Source organism: Molothrus ater, chromosome 9, assembly GCF_012460135.2.
Source record: "Molothrus ater isolate BHLD 08-10-18 breed brown headed cowbird chromosome 9, BPBGC_Mater_1.1, whole genome shotgun sequence".
Classification (NCBI taxonomy): domain Eukaryota; kingdom Metazoa; phylum Chordata; class Aves; order Passeriformes; family Icteridae; genus Molothrus; species Molothrus ater.
Window position 1 is genome coordinate 19,924,714 of NC_050486.2, and position 11,879 is coordinate 19,936,592.

Genomic DNA, 11,879 nt, shown 5'->3' on the forward strand with positions numbered 1-11,879 from the left:
CTAATACCAAAAGCTGAATTTTCAGAAACACTCATTTTACAAGCCTCACCAAGAGGCAAAGAATGCTATGCAAGTAAAGCTTTAACAAAATGCCAGCTGAGTTTCATCTCATGCGTCTCAAAAGCACAAGCACCCTGTGAGATAGCAAAGAAACTAACGTAAGGCCTTTCCAGCAAGTGGCCAAACTTGGAGTATCGATGGCATTTGGTAAAACAACAAGGGAAACAAAGTGTCTTCAGAATCCAGCACAACATGAGATCACCAGCAACTCTGGTATTTTTTGTCAGACAAGCATCACTCTGTCAATAAAGACCACATACAGTGCAGTCACTGTTGTCTCTTGCTCTTGTAAGATCCAACAAGGGAAAATTTTGTCTAGTCTTGTTTGGCCACAGTACGAAACATACTGAAGTAGAGTGGACTTTGAATAGCTCCTCCAAGCTCTCTGACTGACACAATAATGGGTAATCATTCTCTTCATTAAAAAATTTGGCTGGGAGACACCGTGATGGAAATAAAATCTATGATCTGCAGAAACAGGAAGCATAAAAGAACACCAAACATTTTTAAGAACATATACATATATACACACTCATTTGCTGAGTAAGAGACCATATCTGAAGAAATAAAGGGCCTAAAAGCACAGATTCAACAGACACAGTCACTGTCTATAAAGCTGCTTGAGTACAATTACTGTCTAAAACTGCAGCATTAGTGCTATTGGAACACATTACTGCTTCCTAAATAAATTAGGCTTACATTCAGTCAAGTGTGAAAGTTAAGAATGGAAATACTTTGTGGCACCTGCAGTTTGTGCAGGGCTGAAGGTGAGGAGGTGGTGGCACCTACAGACATGGGAGATGGTCCAGGGGCATTGTCCAAAGATAGCAAAGCTGGACAGCATGGAACCAGCTCACCTGGGAAAGGTTATACAGGTGCTACAAGCCCAGGACAAACAATGATCTCCATCAGGATCACACGAAATAGGAAACACTCCCTTTTTTCCATTCTAGACACACTAAAACCATATTCCAGCACTCAGCAGCTACCAATTTATCAAACTGTACCTTGCCTCCTGTGTAGCTCAGGGCAGCAGGGTCTCCACAAAATAAAGCTGAATTTCTGCTACAGAATTTCCCATTTAAACAGCTGCTAGATCCAGTCTGGGCTTATTTACTACACACTGGCAAGCAGTTTCTACCAACAGTATGAGCTCCTACTCTTGCAGGAGTATTTTGGTAGTAGGAACCTCAAAGATTTCCTGATCCCTTCTAGGCTACACTCTCATACTTGCACCACCTTCTCAGCCGGGCCAAATGCAATAATCAGGAAACTAATTCATCTTAAAAATAACACTCATATTTAGGATTCCCAAGAGGAAGCAGCATGGTTAGAGTGGGGAAAGCTTCAATGGCATTTCCAGGTCCTCAGTTCTCTGTTTTCACCTTAAGTGACCTGGTAAAACCACTAAGATACTTTTAATTGGTTTAATGAAATATGAGTGGGCAAGTGGCAGCAAACACAAAGTAAAAACACAGTATAAACTCCATTTCATAACAAGAGTTGGGAACTGCAGAGACAGACTTCCAGGTCCTGTAACAGGTACAGAAAATTTAAACCTGGCTGAGAGAATGTGCACAATAAAGCGAGGATGTTGTTCAAGGGGTGTCCCCAAAAGGTGCCATTTCTTCTCTCTGGTTTGGGTATTCTTTTCTCTTCCAACCACTGCCCTCAACAAAAACATTCAGTCGGGTAAAACTAATTTTTCTGTAAAAATATTTTTATACCACATGGAAGAAAATGGAAAAAAAGACAGAAAAGGAAAAGAGACACACACAGAGACAGCTGTCTGAAATTGTCTCTGTAATCATATGGAAAAAAGTTACAAAAGCTTTTCTTTTGGCAAAACTTGCATTTCCCAGTTACTAAAGATGTGTCTTCCACTAGTTTTTTCCCCACATTACACATTCCACAGCTCCCAAGGATCCCACAGAATGAGTCAGTCTCATTCTCATTCCATTTTTTAAATGTTGGGTTTTTTTGTTTCCACATAAGAAGCAGTAACAGAAAGCTCTCTTCTGTTAATAGCTGATTTTAACCTGACTAGCTTGTCAGACTTGAATATAAACACAGGAAAACTAGAACAGATCAGCTGACATGAAGTAACTTGTAAATAACTTATCCACACGGCTCAAAGGACCGAGGTAGAAAAGTTTAGTAAAACAATAAGGAATTTAAATATTCACATAAGTCCCATTGCAGACACACATAACCTGAAATTAAAATATTTAGTCCTCTGACAAATCAAACCAAACAGAATTTTATAGGAACTTTATTCTGGTGTGATTGCACCCCACAGCAGAACACAACATATCAAAACACAAAAGCCTTCAATTCTCTTTGAATTAATCTAATTAATTAAAGATCAAGAAGGGCCATATAACCAAGAATCAAGATAAAGTGATTTCCACTAATGGAGAAGGGCCAGATCACAGTAACTTTGAGTACATACAAAAATCTCAAGCACATAATTTTAAACTCCAATGTAAAATAATGTACTGATAATTATTGAAAGTACACCGAGAAGCACTCTAAGGGCCTCAACAGCTTAGCAATAATACCACTGTGTATATTAAAGGGTTAATAATAGATACACATTGTTATTTCTTCAATGTAATGGCAGCCCATCATTCCAAGAAAATAATTATGTTCAAATCTGGCTGAACAATAGATTTGGAGGAAACGAAAAGTTGATGGCTAACAAAAGGTTGCGAAACTTAAAAGAAAAAAATTAATTGGTATTTGGCTTCTGGGTTTTCCTATTTAGAATTAAATCACCAAACCTCATGGAACAAAGTCTCATGTTGTTACAGGCTCAGGGGGACATTCTCTTTGCCAAAGCCTTGGCAAACTTCTTCTAGTATTGAGATTATATACAATTTTAAGGACAAGAATTTAAGAAAGAGACATAAGCTACCCAATCCTACACCAGACAAACACTGCAAGGAACACAACGTTAGAAGAGACAGGAACTATAAATAATTCATTCACATATCTTCTGTCCAAATTGCTGTTCCCATGAAATAAACATGTTTTTTCTGATTACTTCCAACCACTCCACTCCTGCCATCCTACCTGCCTAGGCCAGCATTCCTCTGCCTGTTGTTAATGCAAATTGCTGAAAACATATCTTTTTTCAGGTAAGAAGCTTCATTTAATTGTTAGCAAGTGTAGTGCTCCCATGTTAATTTTAAATGTCACACATGCTATGCAGGTAAACAAGAACTGCTTAACAGGACTGCCTTTACATCACATGAACCATTGCTCCTGAACAGCATCACTTACAAGAGCTCATCTCCTAAACCATTCCAGTTCAGTTCCTGCCTCACCTTTGTTCTTCTCATTAGTAAATATTAAAAAGAATATCCAGCAGGGTATTTCACCCACTTTCAAATATATAAATAAAAAATTGTCATGTTCTTCACGTGCTTCTTCTAAAATAAGCAGAACCAAAATAACTGTCATTATTTTAAACACAAATCCCATTTATACAAATTTTGTACTCATAATTTTAGCGAGTTGACTGACTTAAACAAAAATGAATACGCCTGTACAGCTCCCAGAAAGCTTATAATTGCACCAGCACAAGGATATTTTACTCAGTGTAACCTGGGACACTGCTATCAAAAGCAGGTAGGTAACCATGTAAAGGCAATATTTGCATAAACACAGGATCTTCTTGAAGGGGCAGGGGGGGTACAGAGAACAGTCAGCTCAATATTTAACATTACTTGAGATCACTCAAAGCAATTCTCACCTCATCCAGCCATAATTTATTCTGTCCACAGATTGAGGAACACAACACACATTACAGTCACACGTTGTCCTTTCATACGTCTCATTCACAGAAACCAGTGCAGTTACTGGAAAAGCAGTGGCCATTCTTTCTCAGCAGTCCACAGGTTATTTACAAGAACCACCACAAAAAAAATGCAGCAGATCCAGCTTTTCCTCCAAAGCAACAGCAAATTCATTCCATCTGAATATTTGATGCTGACAACAGCAAAGCAACTGCTCCCTCAGCTTTTAGATGACAGGCCCACGGCAGAGTTTTGCCTTATTTATTGAGAATATATCCAATAAATGGAGCTGCCTTTCCCCACTTTGTTTACAGATCTCCACAAAAGATCAATTTCTCCTAGCTCCTGGTCAGAGGTCTCAGAGAAGTCTCCATCACTAGGCAAGATAAAACACACCTCCACCTCTCACTGTTATGCATGTGCACACTTCCAACTCTCTGTGCTATGAATCCAAATATCGATGGAGAGCAGCTGATAGGCAGAAGAAAGTATTGGGAAATTGTCATGGATAACAACCACAAAATAATTTATCTGTTTAATATCTGAAAGTAAAATTTAAAATTCAAAATAAATTTAGAATCACTAATTTTTCTTGCACAAAATAGCTCTTCATATTATGGTAAAGGCTGCTTTGGGGAGCATATTGGCCCAAAAATTATATTTATCCATTAGCCACCAGGAAGATAGAGAAATTCGCTTTCCATTTAATGTGTAATGAAATAGTAATGTGTAATGTGTTTTCCTAGAAAACACACAGAAAACTTTTTTCCTCTTTAAGCCACAGACACAGAAAAAAATCCTCTTAAAAAAAAGTCAATCTGCTGCATAGATACTGCATTCCTGGGAAAAGATGAGAAAACAAATCCTGGAAAGATCACCATGTCCAGTATTAGACTTCTGGAAGGCACATAAGATACTGCTGGAATGAAACATGGCAAAGGAACAGACAAAATGCTAAAAGCTCTGCCTTTTTTAATTAACCACACAGATGTTGTGATAGTTGTGATTAAAACCTAAAATATGGGGTCTTTTAGCTGCATTTCACACTCCCTTAAATTAATCATGAATGCTTGGCAAGAAAACAAGACACGCTTTTCTTTTGGGTGCTGTGTCACTAGAAATCGGCAATAGCACATCTGTCCTGTATGTCAAGGAATTTCAATATGTTATGTCAAAGTATAGCAATTTGTCTACTTTCTATGATGGTTTATGTCATACTCTGGCTTGCCAAGTTATCTGGCATTCAGGACTTCAAAATGGAAATTGAAAAAAATTAACAAGATATAAACCACCAAAGCTCACACACAAGTTTACAAATGGCTGAATTTTGAGACAATTCCCTTTAATATGTGATTCCATACCCCTGATAATCACAGAATTAACTGGGCTATTTGGCCAAATCAATTTGGGCAGGGACACCTCTCCTTAAACCAGGCTGCTCAAACAGCACAAAGACAGTGTGCCCCTGGTTGGGGGGAAACAAAACATCTGGGTGACACAGGTTTCATTGTTTGAAGATGAAATGCAAGACAAAAACCTTTCTCCATTATTGCTTTATCAAATAACTACTTGAATGTATAAGACACATCATAACTTCATGCTGGTTTTGTGGTTTTAGTTTTCATACCTCCAAGTCAGACACAAATCTCCAGTTTTAAACCAACTGAAGTGTGCTGAAAACTGGAGGTTTTCTTGGTTCAGCTACATGGGCATCAAAAGCAAATTCACTCAATCAAAGCAAGTCCCCCTGGATGACTAGACTGACTAGATGCTGTCCCTTTCTGGGAGGGAGCTAATATATTAGTCCTTAAAGTATGATTAGTTTAAGGTCATTGCAAGTGAGAGTAAAAAGTGGTTCTATACTTCTGAGAATTTAATTTTCCTTAAATTTTCAAGAAGTGAACATAACAAAAAGCACATACAAAATTCCATATACTGCACTCCATAAAATCTCACATGGTAATTAAGCACCACTGGACCATGATAGAGCAAATCCTAGCCCTGCACATTGGCATTCATTAATACAGCTTCATTTACTTTGGAGCAATTTAGAGGTAAACAATGTAGAACCACTAAAAAAGAAGTATTTTGTTTAGAAACAGAGTAATTGTAAGAAATTTATTTAAAATAGATATATCCAATGAAGAAGGAGTTAGAAAGAATTAAAAATGAAGTTTTGTCAGTTTTGTTGGATGGGGTGAAAAAGGATGGGAAAATTAACCCATAACAAATAAGGATGGAGTGATCCACAAGAAAACTGGTTACTGCCTCAGAAATCCTGATTCTTCTCTGTAACTCTTGGTTGCATCCACCTACTACTCTCCAGCTCATTTATGCACATCTCATTAGGTCCACCTTTGCATATTTACAGTTCCCTCCCTTAGAGATACAACCATATTATCCTAGGAACTATTCCAGTTCCAAGAGCAGTGCTGCAGCCCACAGAGCTGTTGATCAGGCTAGGACAGGCTAAGGAGGAGCTCACAGTGCAGCAAACCTGCAGCAAATGCTGGGAATTGGCCCATCAGTGCAGCATCCTCCCATGTGCAGGGGAGGTCACCCTTGCTCCTTTTCCAGGGATCTCTCCGTCTCTTGTCGGGTCAGGAGGAAGAGCACAGCATGAGAATCAAAGAGGACCCAAGTACAACTCTCAGCACAGGAGACTGGATGGATACCATGCCTAAACATTGCTGCAGTCAATTTAACAGTCAAGGCAGAATGTGAATTATCTTGGACCTGATTCAAGCAGGATATAGAGGTCAAGTCCATGGAAATATTTGCATCCTGCAAATCTCTAGTAGAGAATGGAGTTATGGTGAGACTCACAGCCCACTCTGCACCACAGAGCAGACTGAAACAGAGAACATGCTTTTGATGATGTAGAAACTTGGGAGGAAATATCAACACTCATTGTCATGTACACAGAGGTTAAAAAAAATCTAATTAATAACTAAATATCCAAGATTACAAGCATCCAAACACTGGGATCAGATTCTTTCAGACCTTCTATCTCTCCCCTCTGAATAGCTATTTGCCAGGGTGAAAAATTCAGTGTAATGAGATCAGCTTTGCTATTTTAGTCTCAAAAGTGCAGATGGAGCATATGCCTGTAGATAATAGTAATATTATCTGTATTACTGCAGTGTCTGAAGACCCCAATCAGACATAGGCCATTGAACACTCAGAAAAAACTCTGAAAGAAAATTCCTGCCAAAAGCAGTTCACTATGTGCACTAAGGGAAAAATGCAACCTGCAAATTTAATTAAACCAGTGGAGATAACCATGGAGAGGAAGCACGTAAAAGAATTGTAGATGAACACACAGCTACTGTCAACTTTGGCAACATCCTGCAGAAGAGCCACAAGCCTATGCTGAAGGGTTTTGCTTGTTTGAAACCTCTAAGTTATGCTTTGCAAAATAGTTCTTTCAATTTTCAATGAGATTTTTAAAATATCAGAGTCTATAAATTTCAGTTGGCCACCTGCTTACTTTGAGAGGACCCTCAATCAGCTGTGGTAATAAGAACATCACCTCACATTATGCAAACAATATTTAGACCACAGAGTTCTGCTGAAGGCTTGTGATCCCTGCTGATGGAAGGTCACATCCAGCCCCCAGGCACATGAAACCTCTGTCATTCACTGCACAGCAAATCCACAGCACACAAACCAGAAGGAAGTGTCTTCCCAGATTTCATGCTCAGTCCTCACTGTACAGGCCCATCACACGCAGACAGGATCTCTTGCAAAGTGCAGCATGTGCAAACTAAGATACCTGGCCTATTTGCTTTAAAATGTAAGGGGGGATATCATGGTTTCACAGAGAGTACTATCATTCATGCTGTGCTTATCATAAAATGACACATACTTTGAAGCATTATTTTTCATTTTTGCAGGAAGTGGAGTAGGAAGTAATTTATTGTGTGAAATCTGTCCTCTTCAAGAGTCACTGGCAGATACAGTGGAACTTAGGGACCTGAACATCATTAGGGACAGGAGTGACTACATAACTAGTAATCACTGCTAATCTAGTAGCTGGCAAGGTGACATGCAGCTACCATAGTAACCCGCATAAGATCAACTGTTTGCTTCCAAAAGGTGCCTACACTTCACTCAGCTACTTGGCATGTTTTTAAAGTCATGACAGAGAAAATAAAAACACATCATGCACTTCAGAACTTGCATCTTTCCCTGCTTTTCTTTAACAGAGGAGAGAATGCCTCAAAATAATAATTTCACTGGTTTTACTGAGAACGCCCCACTACTGACTAGAAGGTAAAGTTTCTGGAGCCACATAACATCAGTAACATCCCCATCATTCTTACCTAGGAAGAGTGCACAACAAACACCAGAGAGACAGCAGGTACCCTCAGGGAGAATCATGTTTGCATAGGCTGCACACAGAGATTATTTCATGCAGTAGTCAGAGTACAGGAGATGCTCACATTTAAAGGTGACACACCTCTCCTAACAGACTCATACCCATTCCAAGTAACTACAGTTAATTATTTACCACCACCCCGATCTTTGCACTTTACAGACACCTCTATCCAATCTCATTTATATTAAACTGTCACTCACACGGAACTTCAACATTCAGCAAGTCTCAACATCTTTGTCAGGGGGTTAAAAACCTAGGAAGAGAGGAGGGCAAGCCACAAGGCAGAGTCAGAGAGACACTCAGGGCTGCAGTGGAAAGGACACACAGCTGTTCTGGCTTCCCACCCACTGTGCAACCACTTATTTCAAATCCATACCTACAGATTTCTGGAGGTTTTTTTCCTGTTTCCACACAAGCTCAGGGCAAACCCCAGGGAAAGGGAAGGGTGTAGCTAACAGGTTTATATTTTCAGGAAGGAATGAGCTAGTGTCATGTCAAAATATGTATAATATTTTGAATTTCCTTGTTAGGGAAAAAGCTTTAGATATTACATTAAAAACTTGTAATATACAAGTAAGTATCTTGAGCTAGACATTTAAATTACTCCTGTGGGATGTTTGTCAGAGAAAATCCAGCTTGCCTTATGGCAATGCTAATCTTCTCATATCTGTTTCACTTTTTATCCTTGCACCTGCCTGTTTTAACAAGATTAAGAATTAAACTGGAAGAGTGCTGTCAGTCAAGGAATACCAATTAATCTATTGATTTAACCATCAGAATAACAACCAAATGGAGTTCCTGGCCCAGGCAAATAGAAGGTTTTTATTGCATTATAATTCAAACTCCAAGTCATGCTTGAGGCAGACTATGTCACCAGACTGCAGAAGAAACAATTAGGAGGGCAAAAGAGATGCTAGAGTTTTCTTGTAAAAGGCTTCTTACTTAACTCTTATGGCCAAAAGGAAGATTTTGCATGTGATCTTGCCACAGAATTTTTAAAAAATAAGAAATTCTGTTTTCCTGATCACTGGCAGATCCAACCAAAGTCATTTAGGGAGTGTTTAAACAGGAGTGCACATGCTTATCTTTGTGAAACCAGCCTCCATTCACAGAGCTCACATCTTCTCATCTCAAATCACAACTCTGAGCTGCATTACTGCTGACTAAAGGAGTTTGTTACCATCTAGCTCCAAGCAGAACCTGCTAGTACAGGGACGTTTCTGCACTTGCAGCAGCCTTAGCCAGATTTATTAACATAAGCTACCACAACCTACAAGACAGACAACTCAAAAAACATCCATGTACCACAAACCCACTAGTTGAGAATGAATGGGGAAAAGAGTGCAGCAAAATAACAAGTTTTTTTCAAAGTCGAACGCCCAAAAGTAGTGCTAAGGATCAGATTCATGGAGACACCTAAATGTTCATTATCCCGAAGCTGTTTTAAAGTTTTGCAATTTATCCACTTTGCTGATACGCTGAAAGCAACTGCTACGACAGGCCATCCCAAAGTTTGAGATAATCAGCTCCACGCTAGAAGATCAGATTGCAAATAACAAAGAACTCACAGATCAGTTTTACTTGCTGAAAGAAACAGAGCGTAAACACACACAAAGTACGCACAGAAAGCAGCAAGGAAGTAACAAATGGATGGGAAACAGACCAGGTTAACAAACGGACCTGGATGCGAGCCCTCGGAAGGCAGGCACAGGACAGGGACTCGCTGCCAGTGACAGCGCCCGGGGCACAAACGCTGCCTGCTCCCGGCTGAGGGCACTTCCGCCTCCTCCCCTCCCATTCAATCCCAGCGCTGGGATGCTCCCTCCATCATCTCCATGCCATGCGGGCTCCAAATAGTTTTACCTCAGTGAGGGAAGCAGGCTGGAGAAAGCATGTGATCACACGGTAAGTTTATGCTTGTATTTGCTGGCATGAAGGGGGACAACCCGCTATCAAATAGGCTGCTTAATTAGAAAACCCGGTTAAATAGTAAGTGTAATTGTGCGGAGCATGTGGGTCTGGAGCAGATTCAGCAGGGGAGTGTGGGCTTAAGGGGCAGCTGGGACAGCTGTGGACATCTGCAGCCGTTGCTTTAAGAGCAGTAAGTAAATGCTGCATGGTTAGAAGAGGAAAATAAGTTGCCCGTTTTGTCCTTTGTGCTGGAAGTCTGCTGCCCAAATGCTATTGCTCCTGAAGGAATCCAGCGTAGACAAAGCTGAGACAAGCCAGAGCCCCTCTCCCCCCTCCCATGATTCGGTACGCACTTCTCTTCCCGCTAGCTCACAGTTCTGACAATGCAGGGGAAAAGAGAAAGAATGGCAGAGGGAAGCAGAGCACAGCTGTGCGTTGCAGAATCTCTCCATATTCATTTGCCAAACAAAGCCAGGACTCAAAAGGACAACGAAGATGCATTAGGACTACACCAAATCCACGCCTCTGAGCGGCGAGGGGCTCTCTAACAATGCATTCAAGCAACAGATAGAGATTTACCTTCAAAATGCAGGCCATGTTCTTTCTCTATCCTTCCTACCAAAGAGCAGCAGGGTTCTACTTTGTGAGCAGCAGTTGCAGTGTCAGGCAAGAGGCTGGTGGAGCTGCAGAACTGCTGGAGCCCACATTCCCGTAGATCCAAAAGAAGGTAGCACGCATGCAGGCTCCGTTAGTCATATTAGTCTTTTTATGCCCCGTTCGTTCCACCCATCAGCTCCTGCCACTGGCTGCGAGCCAGCCCAGCACCTCCCCTCCGTCACATGACCGAGTTTGATTCATGGCTCCGGAGTGTTTTCCTGAGCTCTGGGACTCGCTACGAGCAGCAATCCGTACCTTGCAGGGCTCTGCAATGCCTGCCAGTCAGGCTGGGTGTTTATCACTGATCCCGGGCCGCGCTCAGGGAATGGCTGCTGACAGGCGGGCACAAAGGTCCAAACTCTCCCAGTTACTGGGGCTGTAAAAATCCTTACACTGCTTGTTAGAGTGCAGTGTTGTTTTACGTGCAGCCCTTTTCACTGTACAGCAGGCTTCCCTTTGTCTAAATTGCTGCCCTATGAGAAATAATCATTATCAGCAAGCAGCCCAAATGTCCCAGCAGACGTGTTTGCATTGTGTTGGGCACGGCTTTTTGAATGATGTGCTGGCATCCCTCACAGGGAACCTCATTTGTGAGGTTTTTTGCTTGTGCAACTTTCTTTGGACTTGCTTAAGATAAGAAAGTGGGGTAAAGTGCAGACGAATAAGTTCAGCTGTTGAAGAAATCTTTCACTTTACATAATCTCATCAAATTCAAATTCTCTTACATAACATACTCTGTATATCATAAAGGTTTTACTTCATATTTGTCACTTCTCCTGCAGTCTCTTTCTTCCCTTTTTACACCTTCTCAGTACTTCTCATTACTTCATCTTGGAGCCCTTTACATTTTCTGTACTTGGCACCTTCCCTGTATTCCTTTTGTGCCACAGTGCTCCTCTCCTGCTGCTTTGGTACCAAAAGCTCTCTGGCTCCCTTAATAAATTCCTTGTAGTGGGTGTCTTTATCCTCTCTGCAGCAGCTCGTGTTTACATGCAGTTCATGTTAAAGAATCATTTACCACAGAGTCCCTCAATGGGTGGGAGCCAGAAGGGTTAAATGGGCTGCACATT

At 40.8% G+C, this 11,879-nt stretch overlaps 1 protein-coding gene across 1 annotated transcript in view; it reads right to left on the reverse strand.

Moving 5' to 3' along the window:
* Positions 1-11,022, reverse strand: part of ST6GALNAC3 (ST6 N-acetylgalactosaminide alpha-2,6-sialyltransferase 3) — a 213,826-nt gene extending 202,804 nt beyond the window's left edge. The window contains exon 1 of the mRNA XM_036387984.2: positions 10,732-11,022. Within this exon, the coding sequence (XP_036243877.2) occupies positions 10,732-10,749 (18 nt within the window). The 5' untranslated portion in view covers positions 10,750-11,022. The remainder of the gene's footprint in view (positions 1-10,731) is intronic.
* Between the last annotated feature and the right edge of the window lie 857 nt (positions 11,023-11,879).